This window comes from Pomacea canaliculata, linkage group LG7 (genome assembly GCF_003073045.1).
Source record: "Pomacea canaliculata isolate SZHN2017 linkage group LG7, ASM307304v1, whole genome shotgun sequence".
NCBI classification, from domain to species: Eukaryota; Metazoa; Mollusca; class Gastropoda; order Architaenioglossa; family Ampullariidae; genus Pomacea; species Pomacea canaliculata.
The window spans coordinates 4658404-4683639 of record NC_037596.1 but is presented as its reverse complement, the minus strand read 5'-3'; the positions used below and the strand labels follow the sequence as shown (position 1 = coordinate 4683639).

Below are 25236 nucleotides of genomic sequence, written 5' to 3'. Positions count from 1 at the left end.
CTTTTATCATCATGAATTTGCATCCGTGTTCTGTCTGTCACTCTAAAAGCCCATTCTTACAAACATATTCACCACACCACTATAACAACAATATATCATTTATGTTTATTCAATGCAGCAGAAGCTTAAATATATCTCCACAGTAGTACTAAAGAAACTTATACAAATAACTTTAAAAAAAATAATGAGAAAATATAAACTTCCACAGTAATCCATGGTAGAGAGATGAACTTTTTCTTACTCTCCTTTTTTCTTATTAGGCAACGGCCTACACTGAATGTAGCAAATCAAGTCTCTCTTTTTAACTCACCGTGCATGCGTACTTACATAATTTATAAATGTCGGTCTGCCCATGTAACCTTATGCTCGACAATTCTTTAAATCATCTGCTTTTAATGCCATCTTGACATGTCCTTAAATTTTTTTTCCCGTGAGTTGTAGGCACTTAATAAATGGACAATTTTTTGAAGCTGTCCAAAAGACAGCACTCATTACTTTTCATCACTTTACGTTTTTCAGAAGCTAAAGAATTTATTCGTTTCCCCCCCCCCAAGAAGAGCTTCTTTCCTGCACAAGCTGAAGACGAATAGTGAGTGTTATCTAACGATAAATAACTCGTGATGGAAGAGAGATCAAGGCAATCAAACTGATGTTTTCAAACATACTTCACGAAAACTTAAGAGTTACACGAGAAACATGTCAGCAATTCTCTCGTTGTCATCCCAATGTTCATCGTGCGCCTTACTTCATACTGGTGAATGTGAATGACAATAACACAATCAAAATAAGCACAATAACAATATATATATAGATGACGATCACGATGACAAGTAAAATCTGCTATCACAAAAACTTCTTTATCACTACTTTATCAGAGAACAGGATTCTGAACCTCAGAGATATATATATATAGTGCTGATGTAGGTGCTATTATTTTTTATCATGATTATTTTAGTAACTTTCGTTCTTCTCATCTCTTCCCGAACACAGGGGTTCATAATTCACAATATATGAACTCTTAAATCAGAAAGACTTTTTCTCTCTCTCTCTCTCTCTCTCTCTCTCCTAATTTCTGACATTGAATAAAGCAAGTGTCTCAATGCCAATGGGTCCCTACTTGTGTCTAGTCACTGAATATAAATGTTAGAAAACAAACTGTTTTTAGTGAATAGCAATCTGTGGACAAGACATGGCACAGGTCATCGTCACCGCCTCGTTTTCAGAAGGTGGACTTCCGCGTCTCCGCCAAAGCTTACTTCTTACTCACGCTCAGTAAAGATGACTGGCAAAGAGTGTAGAACAGATGAAGGTACCACACAGGTAGCTGATGATCGAAACAATTATAAAATAATAGAGTGATGAGTTACTCATCCCGCACCGGGGTAAGGAACATGTAAGTGAAACAGGAGAAACTTTTTTCCACTCTAGTCCGGATCTCACAATAAAAGTGTGACAACATTCTAATAATTCCATCCTCGCCTAATACCTATAAACATAAAAAAGTTATGCAAAATAATAACAAAACTACTGAAGATAAAAAGAACTTAATACAATTGTGTTGTCACTAAACCTTATTTTTTTTCATTTCTCAACGACTCGCATTCTTAAGCTCCAATGAAGTTCCTGGAGTTTGTTATTGTTGTGTACTTATGCTGTGATGTGGGGATCTCAGGTAAAGCACAACTGCTCATACTTTGCAATGATCGGAAAAGTAATTCATCACTGCCTCACTTTGTCTAGGGTGTCCATATATTTTATACAGATGAGAAAGCTTAACATCTGTAAGATGCTTTCGCTTGGAGTAATTTCTTGCGAAATCGTGAAGCTCCTATTTAGTAGCATCCTTCACAAGCCTGAAAAATGCCAGAAGAAAAATTATAACAATAAGTTATGAAAGCTTCCCATAGCACTTTGCATCCTTTATTACTCTGCAAGAATGTGACAGGGAATTAATTTCAGATCTTGTCGATTTAAATGGAAATAGAATAAGTAAATCTTAATTGCTTATTATCGGTATAGTTATTTTTTTTTAAGGTCTGATATCCACTGTTATTCACGTTATTCCTTAACCTGGTCAATTGGAAACAGAACTTACGATTGGTTAACATTCGGATCTTCCTCTTGGCGTTGACGGTCACAGGGCCTAAAATGAAGGCACATAGTGAAAACAATTAAATCTCAGACTCTGTTAATTGTCTCCTTTCTCTTCTTCTGAGTATCGAAAATATGAAACAACACACTGCAAACTTCGTCTAGATATGAATAATTCACTCAGTGATCGATTTAGCAGACAAATAAGAAAACTTTATTGTGCGTTTTATTCTGAGCGCACTTGACGACTGCTTACAATGCCACAAAACAATTCCAAGACCTGCATCCCATCCAATATCATTTATCGCTATGAAGTCTCTAACATTTTGGTATAAGCCAGCTGGAAACAGTTTGGGGATATAAATATAAAGATTTATAAATATATAGTGGGGATGTTGTGTGTGGGTCTGTGTGTGTGTGGGTTATTACAGGTTATATTGGCACAAAAATCGCAAGATATCATTACCAATATCTGCACAGATTGATATGACCACAAATTTCCTTCTAGAGACGATACAAACTCACTGCTTACCGTCTCATGATGACGATGACCGTTACTGTAGCAAGGAGGACCAACAAAGCTGCAGTTAGTGCAACACCAGTAATCAGCAATGTGTTGTCTGACTGTACACCTATTGGAGCTAAATCTGAAACAGTGTTTCATTGCCGCTCACTTCATAGTTTCAAGAACATATTTACCTAACGCTCCTTTATAATGCTTTTGATATACAGTGTTTTTTTTAGAGGTTTGTTATAAATTTACAAAGTGGTGTGCGCATGTGCATATATGTATATACGCATGTCTGTCCTTCGTGCAGCAGTCAATCTTTATTTCTTTCTTGTTGTAGAAAATTTTATTTTAAATCCACAATGAAGACTGGAAGCATAGTTTGCAGACATCTCAATAACTTGCAAAACTCGAAGACACCCATATGCAATCCTTCATTGAAACAAATCTTTGTCTATGTCTACTAAAGGTTACCTTCTAATGGAGACTTCTGTGGAGCAATGTCTCCGTCCAGTTTGGGTGGTTGTGTGTGAAGTTCTTTGTTTTCGAGACTTTCGAATGGTCCTGTAGGCACAAAACTAACTTGAAAATATCCTCAAGTTAAAAGCCAAGTATAACAGACACAAGCATCTTCACAGACTCAATCTACAAAGCTTTAAAGACAGTTTCCTTGTGCAAGTACATGATATTTTTTTATGAAATTTTATAAATGATATATATATATATAAAATAAAAAGACTCTTTCAGTGTAATCATGCTTTGTTTACCTGCAACTGTACATGGTCTTTCGTACTCTGTTTTGTCCTGATCGATAAGAAAACAATTGCAAAATCTCGGTCCTGGTGCCTTGGATTTCTTGACAATCACTTTGTCAGACAGAACCCAGTTGTAGATGTAACCATCTCCTACAGCGCAGAATGGTTTTGTTCCTCTCCAAGAACACGTAAGAGCACTCACTGATATAAACAAACCAATCACTGGTTTTACAACTATGACAAGAAACACAAGCGTCTTTAATCACTCTGATATTATAAGTAATTTTAGTTTTCTGTTTCTTCAGAAACGAAGAAAATAATATCCCGGTCGTTATTGTATGTATTCCTAACTCTCTCACAAGAGTGAGTTATTTAATTACCCGTAAATCAATATTATAGCCTAATTTGAAATGCCAAAATAGTCTTAATTAATATAAAAATAATAATTTATAAAATACTTATTCACACTTCTAGGGAGAATACCCATAGCACTTAAAACAAGACGTGCAACATACAAGGGACAGGAAAACAATTAAGCAGTATTTGATGACAATATTAAATTTATTGCATCATCATACTAAGCGAGGAAAGTTTATTGTCTTAATAAAATAAACATAAAGCACAAAGCTTGTTCATGATCATTAAAGAATACCTGATTGGTCATCAGTTATCTTGAACGGCCTGATGTTTTCCTTGATGTTCTCGCCGAAAGCGCAAGTCAGGTGCACCTCATACTCTGAAGGCGACTCTTCATGTAGCTGAGCTGAAAAATAAGAAAATTTAAACAATGGATCATATTTAAATATACGGCACGACAGTTCATCTGCATCTTTGATGGAAAGCCCTGTCGGTTGCTTTGTCTGTCATTTCCCCTCATAACAAACAGTTATGTCAAAGAAACACACCTTAGCAAACTATTATCAACACTTTGTCTAAAACCATAATGTTTAAATCATCATTGTTGCTGTTTATTTGGAAGCTAAAATTATTCTTGTAAGAATTTCTAAGCTCGTTGATGTAGACTGTTTACCCTTAGGACAGAAGAAAGATGTATGTACAATGATAATGCAAGTTTATAATCAGTATACCTATGTATCACGTGCTGCAATACCATTCTCAGTCTTTGTGTGATTCAATATTGTGTTTACTCGATGATTTTCGTCATTACTATTTGGGTTTCAGAGAACTAATAGGAACATTTTTCTCTGCCTACCTTTACATGTAAGAATTAATGAGGCGATCAACACAACAATAGGTAGGTTTCTTTTGAAATCTTCCACTTGATAAGCCATGGTTGAAGAACGCCTTTTCTTTACCTGCAGATGAAAATGTATTTATTCAGTTGCGTGAGGTTTAACATGGTAACACAACATTTCTAAAATAGGAACAATGACAATTAAAAATAATGTCTTATTAACGGAGATTTTGCAATGATCAGATCGCTCGTGTGTAAAGAAAAAAAAAACTTAAAAGAGAAACAATAAAGGAACAAACGATTGATTGAATAAAATTTTTACTTTGTCATCTGTTATTGCTGCACAAAATTATTTACAATTAAAGTATACCACACCAAAAGTAAAATTGTTCTTTCATAATCTTCTGCTAAGTGATTATGAAGAGGAATGTCATAAAGACATTAAGGTAAGTGTAACATTACCAATAATGTGCGACTGAAATGTGTGGAAAATAACAAAATGCTGAAGTACAGACTGCTGAACCTCTTTACAATATCGAGTAGTGTCTCAGCCACACACTACAGCCCGATGTACTAACTGTGCCAAGTGTTTTTGCTGGTAAAAGCTTATCACATGCGATTTTATCTTTAACTGTTGTTGACAACGTTCGGGTGGACTTAGCTAGCTGTCGTGGCCCTCTGTCAGAAATGTATCTACAGGTAGGTAGCATGTCGAGTGAGTGTGTTGGTATGTCTGTGTGCTGGTTGTGAGATGAGAGACAGGGAGCTCGTGTGATCAACATGGTCACAATGTCAACTCTATGAACGTATTTTATCAACAGTTTCATTAGGGTCAGTTATTTGTGGTGACATGAACTTAGTAAATGGACTTTTATAATAACATTTTGACTACATTAAGCGTCTTTATGAACTTTATAGTTTAAAATATTTATACTTGTCTTTTAGTAAGCAAGGGTATGAATACAATATTTCATAGGATATTCTGAGTCCATACGTTGGTTTGTTACTTCCTATTCCGTTTTATATTTATATTTATATTCACATTCATAAACAAGTATTCTTTATGCCAAAAGATTATTGTAAAATATTAAAAATCGTTGACAAACAAGAAAAAAACCGGAATGTCAAAGCCTGCTCTCTCTCTCACACACACACACACACATACAAATACTGCATACACATGAGTAAAAAGTATCTCTTGAGACAATTTTTCTTTACCTTTCAAAAGTTTAGTGTTGTAAATTCATTTTCCTTGGCATTGTCTCAGTAAAACTTTCTTATTTTATGCTCTAAAATAATTGCGACCAGTTTTACTCTAATTAAACCCAGCTAATGTTTTACAGTTGTAAGTCCTCTCTTTCTCGATATACCTTCTTTAAAATATAGATATTCTGCAGACACTAAGTCAAACACTGATAAATAGTTTATAAAAGTACTACAAACCAATGACTTACTGTGTGTTGAGGTTATTTACGCCTTCACCAGGTAAGTGTTTTGTTACTTACACTAGTCAGCCGCTAGCATGTCCCTGGCAGTTGCGAAAGCGAAATGAGGTTTCGTCGTTTAGATACACCACGTGACCACGATAAACTTAGAGTCTACTAATATATTCAAACTTTATCTCTGTGTAGACTTGTGACTCTCTCCCTGAAACGTGCATACCCCTTTGTTAATCGACAGGGGTCAGTCGACATTGGCATGCGTTCAAGTATTTCCTGAAGATAAAGTGTACAAACGCAATACAGATATTGTAAAGTATACTTGACATACCCCAGGGTTGTTTGGTGTCTTATACATGTATAACAAAAAGAGTTGTCCTCACAAACATATCAATCGAACAATAAATTACAACTACTATACAAACGATGCATTTTTGTAAAAGTAAGATGTGATCATCATCACCCTCCTCCTCGTCCTCCTCGCCATCATCATAATCATCGTGGTGGTAAAATATGCTTTAACCGAAGCTATATCTAGCATTATACAGGTAAAAACTATAATTGTATCTACTATTGATATGAAACCTATCAATGGTGAAAGGTAAGATGCCTAAACCACAGTTAACTAAAAATGATGATAAAATGAGAGTACATTTCAAAGTCATTTGTGCAATGCCATTATTTTTAGCTAATTTAGGATTTGTCATTATTTACCTAATCTCTCCTGTTGATGTGAAAGAACAGACTATCCTTATGTAGAGAAACTGATGGGCAGCAGGATAGTTGGTTAGATGGAACCAGTATTGTATTTGAGATTGGCACAGAGTTGCTAAAGTGAGACAGAGCGCAGTTACTAATTTTGTTATAGTCTGACATAGAGATCACGTGTCTGCGTGTGTGTGTGTGTGTGAACAACATGCAAATATCAACTAGTACGATATATTTTTCATGCATTTCTTAGTTTCTAATCAAAATCTTAATATAGTTTAGCTTTTACAGAACATGTTAAAGGGGGAGTCCTAGAAGTGTTCATTTTGCTTTCCTCTTAGTTTTGTGTCTGCCTGTATTATTGTCTGTAATTAGTACTATATTACCCTTGTATTATCGTATCTTCCTGGTACAGGTTCTCTTTCCAGGTGTAAGCGGTACATACACACCTGTCTTATCACCTTGAAGTTTACCCTCAGGGGTGAATAAAGTGTTGTGTTTTCAAAAAATGACTAGATCGGTTGGACTGGGTCGGAAACACTAGACTCCCTTTTCTTCTATGGTGTTCGGTGACCTGCTCTCATATCTATGTACAGTACTTGTCGTTCAAAGTAAAAATCATTGTATACTGACATACTGTATGTGGACTACTGCCAAAGTGGATTAAGAAATAAAACGTATCTGCGGGATACACATCGGTAACATGATCTACCGACATAGAAATTCAGACACTAAAAAAGCCAAACGGTAACTGTTTAAGTAAGAAATTGCTCAGTTGATATACAGATAAACGTGTCCATATTTTATATTTATACTTGTACATGTTCTTCTGAAAGCAGACATATTATAATCATGTATCCTAATACACAAGCCCACACACCCACACATGCACACTACTTAATTTACATAGACTGTTACAGTTAAGAAATTCCTATCTACATAAAACTATTGAGTGGGTGGGCGAAAATTTTTCTGATTTTCTCCTTTACTGCTGGTTCAGGGCAGAACTTAGCTGTAGGAGAGTTTGGACGCTGCTGCGGAATAAAGGAATCTTCAGTCAGAATACCAGGATATGTTTTAGAACATCATATTTATGTTAAACAGCTTCTGTCATTAACAAACACAAAATATGTTATTGGGACACGTACATATTTCCTTTCAGGACTGTCATCATAAACGAGAAATCCATATATTGAAATCTTTTATCATATTTGACTTCAGGTAAATGATTTAAAGTAATTAGACAACTTATTCATGTATTGCTGATCCAGAAATGAATCAGAAATATAATGTGGTTCAGTGCTCTACATTTTCTTCACTATTAGCTGAAGTCAGTCTTCATGCACCTCAGTCTGGGATCGTATTCATGATCTTTGGATAGACACATTTGGATAGCGACCGAGCGAATATTATTAAAAATAAATAGAAAAATAGTGTGACAATGTTTGATTAATGAAGTTTTCAGAAGTTCATGACTCATAGAGGTATCTATATTTAATAATTATTAGAATATAGGCTCACTGATGTGTAGAGTGTGCTGTATTAAACTTCCTGCAATTCGTCGTGTTTTCAAAGCAGAAGACAACTTTATTAATTTAAACAAAACGTTTTGTTTGTCCGTCTTTTTGTCCGTCCATCTAAACACCCACCCCCACCAAAAATTTCACCAGGACACTTTTTCCATGAATCGTTTAGGTTTATTACGTTAAAGATTTGAACAAGTATAACATCAGCCAAAAATATTACTTTTACTACCTTTTCATAAAATTATTGAAACAAATTCAAATATCAACGAAAAAATCAGACAAAATACAAAGATGAAATAACAAGAAACACGTTATTTCACCGAAACATCAACTAATAATAACAGAACTATGAATTGTAAATACTGGAAGATGACTGCACGTTAGTTTATAGTTCTGCACTTACACATTCTTCAACTTTTTTGGCAGCTTAAGTAAACGATGTCATTCTTTATTTGTTTTTGGTTAAACTTTTTATAACTTATTTGCACTAAAGAAAAAAATTGTTTTGAACCGTTCAGAAGACATCATTCGCTTCGTTTTCTGGGTCTCCACCGAAATCAAACCTTTTTGCTTACACAAGTTGAAAACAAGCTGCTAATGAAAAATAAAAATAACAACACGCAAATCAGTGTACTAAAAATGTATTCCACTTGTTAATAAATGATAAGATTCACAAGCAGGTTTTAGGAACGACAGAGAGAAAAAAAATCATCCGATCAGTTTTCACTCTAGTACAGTATTTCATCAAAATGAATATAATGAACACACAAATTGCTCTTCAAAAGATAGCAAGCAGTCCAGCTTCATCGCCACATTTCAGAAACTTCAACTTCCGCGTCTCCGCCAAAGCCAAGCATCTGTTGTGAGCAGACGACTGGAGAGCGCCGTCCAACGAAGAGCAGATTGTGATCGTTCATTCATCAGATGGAAAGCAACGCATAAAAACGAATTCTGGGAGCAAAAAACAAGGTTTCAAGAGCCACAAGCACAATGCATGCAAAAAGAGTGTCTCCCTTATTTTGTTCAATCCAGTTCGGGTTTTCATGATGCTACACAGCATTGCGAGTTTAAATGTTTGCAACTTCTTGTCACACCTGTGTAACAGGAGAATTCGTGAGTCTGGAAAAAAAGAAAAGAAAGACACGTCTGATCAAGTTATCAATGCTTTTGGTAAGATTTTCCATTCTTGCTTATTGTTTACATATAAGTATGAATAAATAATGTCTAATCCTCTTATATATAAATCCCATTGATTATCCCATAATAAATTCTTTAAAGAAGGTTTCCGAGACTCTAATAAGGTATCTTAATAAAATTGAAAAATGGCATGCTTCAGGTATTGAAGTTTTAAACAAATCCTTGTCGCTTGTGGCTGAGCTGTAGACAGAACACTCGATATTTTCTGTGACTGCCAATCTTCGTACGACCGAAAATATTGTTAATTATTTTAGAAATTCTATACAAAATATTTCTTACCGTTTCCGAACGAAAATGACCGCCAGTGTAACAAGGATAATAATCATCATGACTGCCGCTAAAGCGGTTACTCCAATCATCAAGGAATTATCTGACTTGGGATCAGGCTCGTCTGGAATATCTGAAATAAAAAAGGAAGCATCATGTTTAAAAAAAAAAAATTTTCAAGAGATAATTATAGTTAAGACGCCATATTTAGCCAAGAGAAGGCTTAGTAAAGTTCCCTTATTTGTGAAAAACATATTGACCAATATTTATGCAGTCTTTTAGGTCCTTTGTCTCCATTTCAATCAACTGTTGATGAGACAGAGAGTTGATGTGTAGACACCTGTATAACGGGCACGGTCTGATCTTCACTGTCTGACCTTCGCTCGGTACCCGAGATAGGTATATATCATTTGCTTACTAAATTTAAAGCTGGGCTTTTGTTTCTGTGTTTATGTCATCCTACGTGCGTGTACTGATTAATAAACCGTTATACATGTGTTTGTATGCGTACTCAGGTAGGTGTATACAGTAATACACATATACAAGCCGCCTGTTTATCCATACGTGTATTTATTATTTCTTACAGTCTTTCACTGACATGTTTCTGTGTGGTGCCATACCTTCTCGCAGAGGGCTTTTTAACAGATTATCTTCTAACAACTCAAATGGCAGTGTCTGAAGTTCCTTTTTGTCCTCAACACCTTCTACTGAATCTGTAGGAGACAAACAAGCATTTAATATTCAGCAAGCTCAATTTTATTAATTTCACGCAGACATCCAAGAGTATATCTAGGTACAGATCAACTTGAGGCTGAAAACTTTTAATGACATTTTCTCTAATTAAAACGGCATTTTAACTATATATCTCACACTTATATCACTCTCTATCTTTTAAACACTTCAAAGCACTTCCCTTAGTGTAGTGTTGTGTTTTTATGTACCTTGAACAACACAGGGTCTTTCATACTGAGTGTTGTCTTGATCAACAAGAAAACAAGAGCAAACGTTTGGCGAAGGTCCCCGAAGCTTTGTGACAGTCACTTTGTCTGTGACTCGCCAGTCGTAACTGTAGCCATCTCCCAGTTTGCAGAAAAACTCTTGGTGCACCCAAGTACACTTAAGGACTTCCTCTGCTACATGTAAAAGAACAAATGATCCTTTGAAACAATATAAAAAACTTTTAAAATCTTTTTTATTATTTATAATATATGACAGAAATATGACAGAAACAGCCTCGTTTTTGTTTGAAAACTCTTTCAGTGTCCTGTTATATTATTTGAAGACAGTCACACACTTATTTCTCAGAATCAATGTTTTTTTTTATCAATTTAACATGCAATAAAAAACTGAAAATTGTTATACCATTCAATTTTTTCCGATTCATACCTAATTAAATTGCGATTTACTGTTTTGTAAGCATAACGAGACACCAGACATGTAAACCGACAGCAGAATTGGTGATGGACAAAGAAAACTGATCGATGATGATACAGCATTACAAGATAAGATATTGCAGATAGTAATGACTACCTGACTGGTCATCAAAAATACTGAACGGCTGTCTTTTGTCCTCAATGTTTTCGCTGAACGAACACGTCAGAAGAACTTTACTTTCAGATAAGGAGTCTCCATCCCTTTGCCCTGAAAATTAATGAAAAAAAACGGTGACTTGTAAAACATTTCAAATCAAAAGGAAACGCTTTTTAACTCCTCCTTATACATGGTAGGTCCTGTAACCTGTAATGTCTGCTTGCTACTAACTTAATATCTGACACCTGACTCAGAGGTGACACCATGACTCAGCTGAGTGAGTATTAGAGAGCTCCAGTGAGCAAACAAATGGGAGAGAAGACTTCCAGGAACACAATCTGGCTTACCCTTGGCTTTAGGACTGTAGAAAAGGAAGATCAACACCAAGATGCTCAGGTGTCTTCTGATATTCTTTACTTGATGGCCACCGACGTCCATTCTCTACCTGTATCTGCAAGACAAGTTCCGCTGAGTGAATTCTATGTCAGGATCAGATTCACGAGAATGTGAAAACGTGTATAAAATGCTAACATGTACAGTACTTAGTATTAAAGTAATAAAAACCTGTGCGTTCGTGTGTGTGCGTGCTATGTGAGTGAGTGATAAATAAAGAAGGAAACATACAGAAAAATAGTGAACTCTTCCGATCTACAAAGTCGTCGGGATGTTAACTTCATTAACGTAACCGAAATATCAGAGCACGTTTCTGAGTTTTCAAAGGTCTGGTAATAAAGGAAGAAATTGAACACAACATTGTGAGTCAGATAAATATAACTTGTTTACTTGCATACCTTTCAAGTACCCACTCAGCATGCCCTAGTTTAGAATAGGAATCTTTAATTGTAGATATCATCAAATAAAAAAAAAAAGTTAACAAAGCATCAAAAGTAAATAAGAAATGTTGTAATACCACATCTGTTTTCAAAGAACCAGCGGAAAGCTTTTAGTGTTATATATGTCTATATATGTGTACACATAGTCCGCTTCTCTTTTCCCTCTAAAATCTCACTGTAAGTAACTGTAGAAATATAGAAAATGTGTCAGTTAAAAAACGTTGGTGACTTACCTGTGACCAAGTTATTCACGCCTTCCTCAGGTAAGTGCTTCGAACACAAGCTGGCACGAAAGCGAAATGAAGATTGTGTGCGCACTGCAATCGTATTGATATATCACGTGATCGAGATAAACTTAGGATGTACTTAGCTGTTGAAATCACTACATGGACTGGCTGTATGTATCGTCCAGTACACCCTTCCTTCACCCCTCGTTTGAAGGGTAGGACCTGGTTGTATTAAATTATCTGTTGTCTAGTGTCAACGGTGACGTATACCGAAACAACATTGTGAATACAACTTGACATGGAGCAATTTGAGTTGGTGTCTTACCTAATAGCAAGAGTATTCGTCATACAAATATTACTGACATAATTCGAGCAGCAGTGACGGTTGTCACTGTAGGTTTACGAATATCTCTCATTAGAAATTCCCATGGTGTCTTTCACTCACAGATATAACAGTATTAGTAGTCAAAGAACATTTTATTCCTTTTTTAAATCCGAAACATTGAAAAACTATTTTAAGTTTTTTACGGGTATTATACAGGCACATAACTTGTTTTGCTTCTTATTTGAAGAGACTGTGCCGTAATCAAGAATATGTCACATTTTTTTCTGTGAAGAAGGTGTTGTCTGGGGCTCCTTAAAAATAATATGTCTGTGACTGAAATGGGGACTGTGCAAGTGAGACAGTGCGTTTATACGTTTTGCAAATGACGAACCTGACACTTGTCTGTATGATTTTAGTCACCTAGCCTCCAATTGTCCACGTGTTTACAAGAGACTACATTTTTGTGCCCGTCCAGAAAAAAGTACCTATGTATGTGCGCACGCATGCGTAGGAATAATCATAATTTTTAAAATCTTTATGAAAACCTCTTTGCTTAGCTCCAGCTATCACCTAAAGTAGACATGATATAAGCTGACTACTTGCTACAGCCATAGTTATGTTTCTAATAAAAATGAGAACAAAAGATTACAATGTTGATTTTTAACTCAACACGGACAGTCATCTCATGAATTTCTGATATGACAGCAGAGCTTTTACTCCCTGTGTTTGCGTCTAAGCACACTTTTACGCAGTTGATGTCTATACCCTATTGTCAAAGATTTACTCTAACCCTAACCCTTTTACTTTGTCTGACAAGATGTTTCCTAGGAAACGCTTTGGGAGCTGAGACTTTCTGATTTATAACTGCATCTATGGCGTTAAACAGTCACAGTCCAGCTATTATTTGCTGCATCGTTCTCTTCGTCACTCAAGAGGGAAGATGTTATTTATATAATCCGTGATCGTTATTTATATAATCCGTGAGTTTCGACAGCCTTACCAGTACTTTCATTCTAAATGATAGAATCTAGTACATGGATATAAGTAAAAATGTTAGGAAAACGCAGAATGGCAGATTCTCTTCTTCTAGTCATGGTGGGCTCAAGCCTCCGGTAGCCTGAAGGTTTCCCAGGGTTGTGTTGTGTTTACCCCTCGTCATGACCACAACCAATGATGGAGATTCCAGTATATGCTAATCCGTGTCTGTTCACGAACAGACATTAAGGCAAGAGCCGTGTGGTTTCTGTTCTTGACTTCGACTTTGAAAATTGCTGGTCTGTATGCAAAATATTTATTTGCCTTTCTTATAGTTTCACCCTTTTTATATTTCTTAATTGCTTAATGATTGAACAGAAATGGGAAAGATTTTGCTGCTTTGGTTCTATGATGCAAAAGCTGTTAATCAAATGTAAAAACAGAGAAAACGATAAAGAGGAAATGAATTCTAGTCGTGTTAGCTTAAGCCTGTTTCTAAGAAAGCAAACCTTAAGGGACTCTGGCAATAGTCACTGCTTATTTTCCCTGTAGAAAAGAAGACCACCTTTCTTGAGCAAAAAAGCAAAGGTAAAAATATCTGAAAAATAGTTGAATTCTAATGCTTGCTCAGCTGTAAGTGTTCCTCTATAATTGTCAGCCTTTACTTAAAAGTCTCTGCACTGGAACCCACACCTCTCCTTTATGTGATTACAAAGGGTGGGAACAGTCGCGCGCAAAGAACACAACAGAGAGCGTGATTTTCTTTCCCAGTGGAACTGATGGTCTTTATTAACTCCTTCCAACGTATTATAGAGGACTGATGTAATCCTTTTTTAAAAAAAAATACACATACACACTGCCTGATTGAAACCCCCCAAAGGCAAAGTCAGGTCACCTTTAGGGCAGCGGAGCGCAGCAAGGGTCGTTCCTGGTCGTTTGAAACCATCAAAGGGGAAAAAAAGGAGACAGAACACGCTCACCAGCATCCAGTGCCTGACTGGCAGCAAAAAAAAAAAAAAAAAAAGAAAAAAATGATCTCGATAAAAAAATAAATCTTACTAACACCTAAGGTGTTACATATAAACCTAAATAGACTTTTCATGTCACTGAAAGTTGTCAAACCCCGGACTTCAGAAGACTATATCACAGCATAGGGTAGCCACCATGCCAGTTTTGCTTTCTGATAGATGTCCTCCTATATTTCATTGATTGTCCACTCTATTGTATTCTAATGATCGTTTAAAATGTTCAAATCCATTGTAAGTACTTGCTGTAATTCTCTTTGTCCAGGCCAGGAATGGGAAACCACTACGTGAAAGTCAAGAGCACCTGTCCAAATATTTACATTGTGACCTTCAACCAATCGGACATCTTGTATTGGAACTACAGGGAATTGCGCCACGTGCCTCTGGACGGGGAAGTCGAAGTGTCAGGAATCTGTGCAGGCGGGTATGTCAAAGTAGGTGTGATCTACTCCATTTCGCCAACGAGCCAGATGTGCTGCTATGACCTCTTCCGAGTGTATCACGGTGGTGAATTGACTATTAAGGTTAGAAACAGGTTTATTGTCTTGCTGGTTCTATCTTTTATATGTTATGGTTATATTTTGTTGGGAGAAAATGTCGTCGTTGATGTATTTATCCGGTGATGGTTTTGCCTGGTATGGCAATAATAATATGCTGGTCCCCTAGATATTGACAATCGTGAGCTGAGGATTTCTTTCTGGATGCGACGTCAGCTCATAAGGCTGGACCAGCTGTTTGTGAGGAAGCTTTAGTTGCTGCATCGGGTCTAAACTCCGAACATTTAATGATTTGAGTTTTTTTCACTCAGTATCGCTATCATATAGATACGTTAAAATACTTAACCAAGGGTTATTTTAATAGCTCATTTATTTTCCAACAGTGATCTTCATCTGCTTTAATAAAAAAGTAGTATAACCAGACTAATACAATAAAAGAAGACTACAAAAATAAAACGACAACATGAGTCCAGTAACATCTATGTTCTGTCCTGTGAAATGACAATGGCCGAAGACAATGCGAGTTTTTGAGGTATCGCTCAATCAGTGAGACTAGTTTTGTAAAGTCAAGAAGTCAAAACTGTGATGTTCGATGACTTGTATCTCTACAAAGATTTCGGACTTAAGAAATCACTATAGTAAAACACATTGTACCTACTGATCTGAAAAAATTTAGGCTACTGTTAGCTTTTGACTGATGCTTTTTACACTCAGCTCAGTTTCTAGTATCCAGGTCATAGGTGTTGTGAAGAGTTTAGATGATGTTCTTTTTATTTTTGTCACTCAGAGTGTGTCGCACGATAAAGGCGTTGTCAAGTGGAAATTCAAATCCGGGACCTGGGGCGATCTGCTGGCTAAGGGGCGAACAATACGAGTGAATGCTGGACTCTTACCGAATATAACGATTAATAGTTTCTCGGCGCGGCGCAGACATGGAAGTGAAGACGCCCACTCCATTGAAGAAAGCAGGCGACTCTGAGGGACGAACACGCTGCCGTTCCTACCGCTCTGACCTTTTGAACTCATATAATTAAGCAAATCATATATACGCGTCATTCTCAAACAGTTTTGAGAAGGGTTGTGCTCAAAAGACAATTTACTTGGTAAACTACAGCACTGTGATTTGCTTTGTTGTTAGGATTCTGCTTTTTTGTGGGGAAGGGGTGGAGTAATCTGAATTTTTCTGTGTTTCAATTAGGTGGCAATTTTAGCGGGAAAATACAGTGTCTATGGAGATCCTGAACCAGGAGATATTTGATCACTCTTTTGAGTAAATAAGTGATCTCGTCCAATTTGAACATGAACCTATTTTTGTTGTGCTGTCTATCCATGGAGAAACCTTTAACCAGGAAGCATGCCCGTAGGCTTCACAATTCTAAAACAAATGATTTTAGTTCCTATGTAGAACATAAACAAGATATTAAAAATTTGCAATAAAATTTTCATACATAAGAAATACAAATAGCTATTTGTGATTTATACATTGAGTAAGAATTCAGTATGTGTTGTGCAATAGTCTATAGAAAATATGATAAACAGTAAATTCTTATTAATCATAAATAGCTTGACAACAAAAAGAAAAGCGAAAAAGACAAAAGAGAAAATAGAAAAGACCTAGAAGAGGATATAATGTGGAAATAATAATAGTTTCGTCAAAAAATGTGTTTGTGTGTGTGTGTGTGTGTGGGTGTGTGTTTATATTTATAGTGGGTCACGATTGTTTTGTCCACTTTCAAGACTGATCTTTTAACTAAGCGAGTCTGACTTGAACCACTTGATTACATATAACATATATATCTTGAAGAGGTATTTGTGGATAAAAGTGTGAATAAATCTGAATAGGGAGCAGGGAATGCCTACCTCAGACTTTTTATGTCACATCTGGGATGTCACAGCTCTTCATATACCTACATTCATGACCAGACATTGTAGTTAGCAATTACCAATTACGATTATGATATGAAAAGATATGATATCTAAATAATTTTTCATCATTTCAAATTTGCACCCACACGTTCTTTTGTCAGTACCTATGTCCGTCTCTAAGTACATTCTTACCAACAAAATGAAAACATCAAATAGACTCAGGTTTATTCATGACTGCATAAAGTTACAGAATTATTAGACAATTATCTATAATGCAGCACTAAACACAAAAAACAGAGAGACTGTCTTACTTTCTTTAATGGACATTGTATTTGTAACCAGCAAAGGTTATGCATGGTGGTTTGCACAAGATTCTTTGCAATCTCTAATTAGTGAGATTTATTAATCTCAACTTTACTTGTCCCAGTCGTAGTTTCTGCTAAAGAATCATTTCAAGCTGTTCAAGAAACAACCATCACTACATCTTCATCGCCACGCTTTCAGAAGCTGAAGATCTTACGCGTCTCCGCCCAAGGAGAGCTTCCTGCTAGCGCGAGCTGAAGATGTCAAGTGAACGCTGCTCAGCCAAGAACAGATCGTCACACACAAGCTGGTGCTCCCAAACGAATTGTGCAAATGTTACAGCAGTAAGTTACAATCATGTTACACAATATAACAACAGAACATTGGAGGGTTTCTCTTACCTTGCTCTAACATCAGAGTTCAGCATGTTAATTACTCGACATTTAAGATTGTGAAGGAGGATATAAATATCAAAGGAAACAATGAAAATACATAGAACGAAAAAAAACCCTATAATAATCATTGAAATAAATAAAGGCATGTTGTCCATAGGCCTTACCAATATTTCTTGCGGAAATACAAGTCCGAACCACAAACAATATTACACTTTTGCTGGACCTTGGATATTTTTTTGTAATTGTGTAACATCTCTTACCAAAAATAATTCTCCATGTTTTACAATAACCGGAAAACTGGTAACCTTTAGCTATTCTGGACATCTGTCTAGTCACTGAATAAAGAAGGCAGAAATCAGTAGGCTGTACTGATTACAAATCTGCTCCAGACATCCCTCAGTACGTCTTCATCGCCACGTTTTCAGAAGATGAACTTCCACGTCTCCGTCAAAGCTGAGCTTCTTACTAACGGGCAGCGAAGACGACTGGCGACGAGTGGAGAACAGACTGTAATGCAGCATAAGTCACTACTGATCGGAAACAAATTCAGTAAAATGACAGGGTGGTAAGAGCCAGGTACCAGTCTAAAAGACATGCAAGAAAAACAGACGAGGCCCATGTCATAAGCCTGAGACACTTCAGATGTTCGCATGGACGAATCAGTTTATACAGATTCTACAGGAGGTGTCTCCACGAGCCTGAAAAACGCCAGCACAAACATTATCACATTAAGGTGACGAACGCTTTCCATAAGACTGCACTCATTATTGTAACACACTCGTTTGATATGGACCTAAGGTCAATTCATGTCTATTTTAATATAAATTTATACAGAAAAGTAAGTTTTCATTGCTAATTCTATAGTGCAGACAGTAAGCGATTTATATCATTTAATTCAAAATCATAAAAGAGTAGAATTTTTAAACTTGCTTTGTATCTACAAAACACTGCGCGATATTAATGTGGTCACCATTTTCAAATAGTAACAGTATACCCAAGTCGTGTTAATATTCGTCATTTCTATCGAAATAAATAAAGTAGAAAAAACACAACAAACAAATGTGTTGTTAAAGAAATGCAGAATATAAACTATTTTATATTCTGCAAAAAGACACCTATAAATATTCGCACTTTTCGCAGTATATTTAAACTATTGTTTTCATGATGAAAAGAGTATTATTTAAACACACAAACACACACACTCTCTCTTCATACTACACTTAACCAGATATACAGAAGACACAACTTACGGATCGTCGCTATTTGAATCTTTTTCTTGGCTCTGACGGCTACGACGCCTGCAAAGAAGTTTTTTAATATTCAGTTTTAACATTTAGTCCCTTTCTAATAGTAGGTATTAAATTTAAGTCCGTTACAGTCATAGCCAACATTCTGAAACTTCACTTCTATTGTATTTTCTCAGGTCTCGGAAATAAATACATAGCAAACTAGTCTATGTACAAGTGATTTACACAGTGATCAGTTTAACATAGGTCAGATACAAAATATATCGTGCGTTTTATTTAGTTCATTTAGCGACTTTCTACAATCCCACAAAACCTGCATCCAGCCTTAAGTAACATTTATTGTGATATATTCTGTCCACATATTGCCATGAACAAATTCATGCTAAGCGCTTTATATATATGTGTGTGTGTGTGTGCGTGTGCGCGCGTTTGTATTGTTGATATTATGTAACGGGTTCTACTCAAACAAAGACTACGAGATTTAATTATGGTTCTCTATGCAGGTTGCGATGGTGACGAGACTATAGAAAATGCGTTCCTTACCATTTAATGAAAGTGAAGATTACTGCAATAAAGAGGCCCAAAGAAACCACAGTTAGTGCCACACTAGTAATCACAAACACATCGTCTGACGTTGAATGTGAATCAGTGAGTGAAAATTCTGAAACAAATAGAATATATTATATTTGAGAAATTTCTTCCTATGCCCTCCCCTATCTTCAAGATAATTTTAGTATTTTTTTCCCAATGTCTTTAAGGCATCGACATTTTTTCAGAAGTTAATGGTGAATTTACAACACCTACAATCAATTGTTTACAAGACAGAAAGTTTACTCCACACTGATGTTATTTGTTATTTTGCTATGTGATTGTGTTTATGTGGGGATTGGGTGGATGCGTGCGTGAGCTCATGTAGTACGTGCGTGACCACATCTGTCTGAACGTCCGTCTCTCAATTTTTATTTTTTTAGAAGAAAATCTTATTTTTAATCTATAAGGAGAACAAGAGAAATAGTTGGTATTCTGCACACTCCTCAAGGAATGATATTAACTAAAAACAACTGTGGAAGTATGGATAGGTTCGTTGACAAACGCTTACTTATAAGGCTAGAGGTTACCTTCTGATGAAGACTTTCTTGGAAAAAAGTTTTCGGGATTTTGTGTCTCAGTTTTCTCGCTTTCGGGTCGCTGTACTGGACCTGTAGACACATAATTTCGAACTGCTAACAAATTAAGGCGTATTATATGTTCAAACTTGTTGAAATTTCATTCAGTTTACAAAGTTTTAGCATCATTTTATTTATGCAAACAACTTTGATATAACTGTGTGTTCTGTTTGTTTGTGTTTTTGTTCTTTAAAAATCTTTTAGACAGGATTCTTTTAGGGAAATTATTTGCTATTTTGTTATTTACCTTCAACAGTACAGGGTCTTTCATACTTAGTGTTGTCCTGGTCAACAAGAAAACAAAAGCAAATGCTTGGCATAGGACCCTGAGATTTCCTGACAGTCACTTTGTCAGATATTCTCCAGTCGAAGCTGTAACCATCTCCCACGGAACAGAAGATTTTTCCTTCTTTCCAAATACACTTGAGAGCATTCTCTGTTACAAATAAGACAAAAAGTACGGTTATGGCCATGGGAATAAATACATAAATTTCGTTTAAAAATGTTGTCCGTGTCTTTTTTCTGATGCATAAAAGACAGATAAAAGACACTCTATATCTTTGATGTACTATTTATCTTTCTAAACACTAATATTTCGACACACTTTGACTGTCAAAAACAGTTTAGCGTTTCGTAAAATAAATTATTTTCGGCTGGCAAAAACATACACACCAAATGTGCAAACCTATATGTGTGAGTGTGATAGAAAATGACAGAAATAAAAGTAACTACAAGGCTATGAAGTTAATGGCTACCTGACTGGTCATCCAAAATCCTGAACTGTTGTCTTTTCTCGTTAATGTTCTCGCCGAACGTGCATGTCAGTGAGACCTCTTCCTGGAACGGCGTCTCGCCATCGAACTGTGCTGAAGTTTGTGAAACAATTAAAAAATTATAGAGATATGTCCTCAGCGACTCCTTAAAACATTTATCATCAAAAATAAAACTTTTAGATGGAGCTTTTACATAATAACTGTCATAACATGTAACATGCAACATAAGTGTGCTTTTCCCGAAGAACATTTGAAATCCCAGCGCGGATTGTATTAAGGGACTGACTGACCAGGGTATAATTATTCTTTGTTATTATTTATTATAATTTATTATAATTATTCTTTCTTATAAAGCTTTGTCGGCTATTTTGTCTCCTATGTCCTCCTGCCAACCAGATATAAAAAATTATTAGCAAAGATTTATAATCACTATTTTAGAGTCATTTTTGAGAGTTATTTGAAAGGAGATAAGTTCCATTAAATTAAAGTTTAAATATGCAATGTACTATTGTAAAACATTTTTTATATATTAATAGAATTCTCTCTTGGGAAATCCTAGATCAATTCACAGTATTCATTCATGCATGCGTGCGATATAACATGATATTTTTCAAATATGTCTTTTCTCAAGAAATCTCCCAGGAGTACATTAGCTTACCGTTAGCTTTACGACTGCAGGAAAAGATGATCAACATAAAGATGGACAGGCATCCTTTGCCTTTCTCGAGTTTATGGGCGTCACTTGAAAAGTGCATTTTCTCACTTTATCTGCAAGGAATGAAAGGGTTCACTGTGTGACCATCGTTTGTTAAGATCACATTAGCAAGAATGTAAAAACTAAAACATTATAAAAGTGTTACCCCGTACAGCAGTAATTGCTAAAGATATTAAAGATTATATTTTTTTAAGAATAGGAAAAAGAAATATGTTAGACGACACCCACACCCAAAAAACAACAACAAAAAAACAACAACAACAAACAAGAAAACAAACAAAAACAAAAGCAAAAACGAAAGTATGTAAAACCAACAGTTGAAACATCCCGAAACTGTAGCGCGGCACACACACACCCCACACCCCACGGTATTTTTATATTTTTTATGATTTTTTAAAAAAATGAAAAAAAAAATTTTTTTTGCAAGCACCGTATGGCATAGGAAGAGCTTGATTGTAACAAAAACACTCTTTATTACTTAGTAGGATTTTAAGTGTAAACTAAGATACATCTGTCACGTGTCAAAGCGCTAAACACGTCCTGCTGTTAAAAATATGGCTCTGCTAACACCCCTGGTATTAAATTCCTATAAAAAAATTGGCATCTTGCCTATCGCCCAGTTTTTTCACATTAGACGTTGATGTACATCCGGGTACGTAAAGCGTTTGTTAGGATCTACTTGCTTAGACACACTCGACCACTTGACTGTCAGCCTAGTTTCAGCTGTAAAATGGGAAGAGGAACATACATACGTGATATATATTAGATATGCGTGCGTTCGTGCGTGCGTGCAAAGGGGTGAACACGTGAACAGGTGAGATAAGGAAAAAAGAGAGCTCACCGGAACGTGTCTTTAAGCGTGATTTACTTGTTTGTTTCGATATAAGAACAATAATCAGGCTTCGGGAGTTGTTTCCCTGTTCAATACCAGAATTCTTTTTAAAAAGATTTGTGCATGACTGTTGTTTAAGCAAGGATATAAGCACAACATTCAGAGTCAAATAGGGATAATTCGTTAACTTACCTTTTACTATTTCCTAAACATGGACTAGTAACTAGTTGATTAAAAGTAGCCTAGAGCAGTAAACTTCATCAAAGCAAAATTAAATTATAAGACAACATCAACAACGGATGAAATGACTAGTTAAGAAATCTGTTCAATTTCAATCTTAAAGGGATTCTAAAGGCAAAATAAAACTGCTTAGAATCGCTTAAAGAGTAGGATACATTTGAATCTCGTCTATTTATATGTCTGTTCATGTGGAAAACGTTAAAGGTTTTTAGTAGAATGTTGTGTTTAATAAGAGAAATTACACGGGACTTTTTGTTTTTTTTTTGTTTTTGCTTCCACGAAGTCTCGTTCTCCGTCACGTGACCCTATGACGTGTGGTTTCCATAGTGAGAACCACGCCTCGAGGATGTGCGGCACCCGATTGCCACGAAAAGATGGGAAAAGATTCAAAATTTTCTTTTCTTCAGTTTCCGACAGACAGAGCCTTACAAGCCTGACACACAGAGTGCGTCATACGAATAAACAGACGTCAAATCTTCGCAATGATACAAACACTTCCTGTCAGAGACTGACGTCACAACAAGACTCTGACGTCACAACAAGACTCGTCTGCTTGATCATCTCGGGAAGCTATCGCGGTTACACGGCGGAAGGACACAAGGGTCGATTTCACTGGATTTTTTCAATTTTTATAAACATCGGCAACCGAAATAGTGCTAATAAGTGGTAATTAAGTGAAAAACGAATCCTTTATTTCTCCTGTATTGCTCTCGTGCTCTGTAATTGTAACTAAATATATTTTTGAATCGTTTGACCGTAGCCACAGCCTTAGCACAAGCCTTGAGTAACCCTTTAAGTTTCAGAAAATAATTAACCATTTACCTTGTATTCTTGTTATGTCCACCTCCTATAATACTTTTACAGTCGCATTTAAAAAATACCTTACTGCTTTATCCAGTTCAGATATTTATGATTAGTTTTATAATAACCTGTTGATTCTTTTATTAGGGTGTGCTTCATGACACAAGTTAATAAGAATAATAAAACTTAGTTGATATAATATTGTTTACTTACGTATGAACGAAATTTTTTGCGCCTTCTCCAGGTAAGAACTTTTCGAACTTACTCTGGGTGGTCGCTAGCAGGTCGCTAGCAGCACGAAAGCGAAATGAGGCTTGTGAGCAGGCCAGACAGGTATACACACACATATCACGGGATCGCGATAAATTCAGAATCTACTCATTCAAGTCACTGTGAAGACTGGCAATACGCCACTAAAGCATTCGCTCCTTATTTGGAGAAACATTAACGAGCAACAAGATAGTGTCGTACAGTTGTTGCTGTCACGCAGGTATACCTAGGTATACACTATAGTGTCCAGGGTTAAACTGAAACACTGAGGTCAGACTGAAAGAGGAATGATCGAACGGGGCATTGACACTTTGTTGATAATGATCCAGACTGTTAGGAACCTCAGTATACATCAACAATTTTAGTCAAGTAAAAATCACTTTGTCCAGGAGGTTACAGACTGAAATATGTGAGCGACTGTGCGTTTGCGTGCGTGCATGTGTATAATCAACACTATCTTACCACCTTTCTTAAATTTTTGTCTCATCATTCAAATGATATTTATGCTCAAGTACCTATTACACTCACCCGATTCATTTGATTTTTCTATCGCCAATTTTTCAGTCCCTTGGCTTCACAAATTTCATATAGTTTTACATTTTAATACATATAAGTTATGTCCTGCTATTTATTTTTTCCTTTCATACACTTTGTCACTGTTTTACTTTTAAACACTAGTCTGTTGTAAGCAAGATATCACCTCTCGATAAATATTGTATAATCATATCTTCCAGATACGACCCCGTGCAGAGTACAACTTTTTGTTTTATCATGCAGTCCAGGGCCTAGAGCAAATATCTTCTTTCTGTCACTCACCTTTAAAATGAAAGGCTTGAGCCTTTTTTTAGAGAGCTTTTGAAAAGCTTGGGGATGACTAGACAGGTTCCGTTAGGTCGCACACACTTGGTTTATGATTTCGGTGCTATGTTATTCGAAAACACGGATGTCTAGCAGATGTAATATAGAATTTAAGAAAATCATAATTTACAGCCTTTAAGATTAAAATGTAAGTTTAGTCTGAATTAAACGTCTTGTGGCATATTCTTGTTTATTGTTGTAAAATAAAGGAACTATGGAATAGCATTAATAATAGTATTAGGAAGAATTTTGTATATACTCCAGTGATTCAGTGCAATACCTACACAGGCTACCTCTATGTGTCCTTCTGTTGTCTGTTTCTCTAATTTCTCTCTCTCTCTCACACACACACCCACCAATAAACCAAGAATACGCCATATGATATCTATATATATATGTATGAGATATTCTTTTATCTGACAGAATTGTTTATCTTCACACTAGACCAACACTCTGACAACTATCGAACCCTCTGACCAGGGGTGTGTATACAAGTTCTTTCTCTGACCCTGGACGTTGCTAGGGGCGACGACATGACCTATGTTTACTGTGCTGTTCAAAGCTGTGTCCTTATCCCTTTATTAGGATTTTGGCACGAGGACAAGATATGCACCAGTAAAGATCGACAGAGAGAATAAAATTAGAATCTGTTCAACTCACACCTGTGTACTG

At 36.0% G+C, this 25236-nt stretch overlaps 3 protein-coding genes and 1 long non-coding RNA gene across 8 annotated transcripts; 1 reads left to right on the top strand and 3 right to left on the bottom strand.

The window, feature by feature from the left end:
* Positions 1–100: 100 nt before the first annotated feature.
* LOC112569218 lies at positions 101–6167 on the bottom strand. Of its 2 annotated transcripts, none has more exons than XM_025246943.1 (8): positions 6004–6167; positions 4568–4670; positions 4007–4117; positions 3367–3555; positions 3074–3163; positions 2624–2738; positions 2096–2143; positions 101–1853 (listed from the first exon to the last, which is right to left on the bottom strand). In XM_025246943.1, the coding sequence occupies exons 2-8, from the start codon at positions 4644–4646 to the stop codon at positions 1829–1831; spliced, it is 657 nt and encodes a 218-aa protein (XP_025102728.1). In that variant the 5' UTR covers positions 4647–4670; positions 6004–6167; the 3' UTR covers positions 101–1828. The 2 variants fall into 2 exon arrangements, with proteins under 2 accessions (XP_025102728.1, XP_025102729.1); XM_025246944.1 differs by having other exon boundaries at positions 6055–6073.
* Positions 6168–8383: 2216 nt separating this feature from the next.
* Positions 8384–12612, bottom strand: LOC112569596. 2 transcript variants are annotated; one of them, XM_025247420.1, is made up of 7 exons: positions 12283–12612; positions 11564–11667; positions 11217–11327; positions 10628–10816; positions 10307–10399; positions 9699–9819; positions 8384–9341 (listed from the first exon to the last, which is right to left on the bottom strand). In XM_025247420.1, exons 2-7 carry the CDS (start codon positions 11652–11654, stop codon positions 9311–9313), a joined length of 636 nt encoding a protein of 211 aa, XP_025103205.1. In that variant the 5' UTR covers positions 11655–11667; positions 12283–12612; the 3' UTR covers positions 8384–9310. The 2 variants fall into 2 exon arrangements, with proteins under 2 accessions (XP_025103205.1, XP_025103204.1); XM_025247419.1 differs by having other exon boundaries at positions 10628–10819; positions 12283–12605.
* A 1033-nt stretch (positions 12613–13645) lies between these two features.
* On the top strand, positions 13646–16571 carry LOC112568231. The gene is made up of 3 exons (XR_003100038.1): positions 13646–13875; positions 14867–15125; positions 15886–16571. It is a non-coding gene; the product is annotated as an uncharacterized LOC112568231 (long non-coding RNA).
* Positions 16572–17172: 601 nt separating this feature from the next.
* LOC112569144 lies at positions 17173–23807 on the bottom strand. 3 transcript variants are annotated; one of them, XM_025246848.1, is made up of 9 exons: positions 23650–23807; positions 22405–22480; positions 21507–21616; positions 20831–20941; positions 20323–20511; positions 20028–20108; positions 19453–19570; positions 18913–18960; positions 17173–18360 (listed from the first exon to the last, which is right to left on the bottom strand). In XM_025246848.1, the coding sequence occupies exons 3-9, from the start codon at positions 21601–21603 to the stop codon at positions 18327–18329; spliced, it is 678 nt and encodes a 225-aa protein (XP_025102633.1). In that variant the 5' UTR covers positions 21604–21616; positions 22405–22480; positions 23650–23807; the 3' UTR covers positions 17173–18326. The 3 variants fall into 3 exon arrangements, with proteins under 3 accessions (XP_025102633.1, XP_025102631.1, XP_025102632.1); XM_025246846.1 differs by lacking the exon at positions 22405–22480; XM_025246847.1 differs by lacking the exons at positions 22405–22480; positions 23650–23807 and having other exon boundaries at positions 21507–21865.
* Positions 23808–25236: the final 1429 nt, after the last annotated feature.

Excerpts from the sequence above, each read along its gene's own strand:
- LOC112569218 (XM_025246943.1), bottom strand. The coding sequence starts at position 4,646 with ATGGCTTATCAAGTGGAAGATTTCAAAAGAAACCTACCTATTGTTGTG. Across the intron at positions 4,118-4,567 it reads ATTAATTCTTACATGTAAAG|CTCAGCTACATGAAGAGTCG; the intron begins GTAGGCAGAGAA and ends CTTATTTTTCAG. Across the intron at positions 3,164-3,366 it reads AAGACCATGTACAGTTGCAG|GACCATTCGAAAGTCTCGAA; the intron begins GTAAACAAAGCA and ends TTGTGCCTACAG.
- LOC112569596 (XM_025247419.1), bottom strand. The coding sequence starts at position 11,654 with ATGGACGTCGGTGGCCATCAAGTAAAGAATATCAGAAGACACCTGAGC. Across the intron at positions 10,820-11,216 it reads TATTTTTGATGACCAGTCAG|CAGAGGAAGTCCTTAAGTGT; the intron begins GTAGTCATTACT and ends TTTTACATGTAG. Across the intron at positions 10,400-10,627 it reads AAGACCCTGTGTTGTTCAAG|ATTCAGTAGAAGGTGTTGAG; the intron begins GTACATAAAAAC and ends TGTCTCCTACAG.
- LOC112569144 (XM_025246848.1), bottom strand. The coding sequence starts at position 21,603 with ATGCACTTTTCAAGTGACGCCCATAAACTCGAGAAAGGCAAAGGATGC. Across the intron at positions 20,942-21,506 it reads CTGCAGTCGTAAAGCTAACG|CACAGTTCGATGGCGAGACG; the intron begins GTAAGCTAATGT and ends CACAAACTTCAG. Across the intron at positions 18,361-18,912 it reads GATTCAAATAGCGACGATCC|GCTCGTGGAGACACCTCCTG; the intron begins GTAAGTTGTGTC and ends GGCGTTTTTCAG.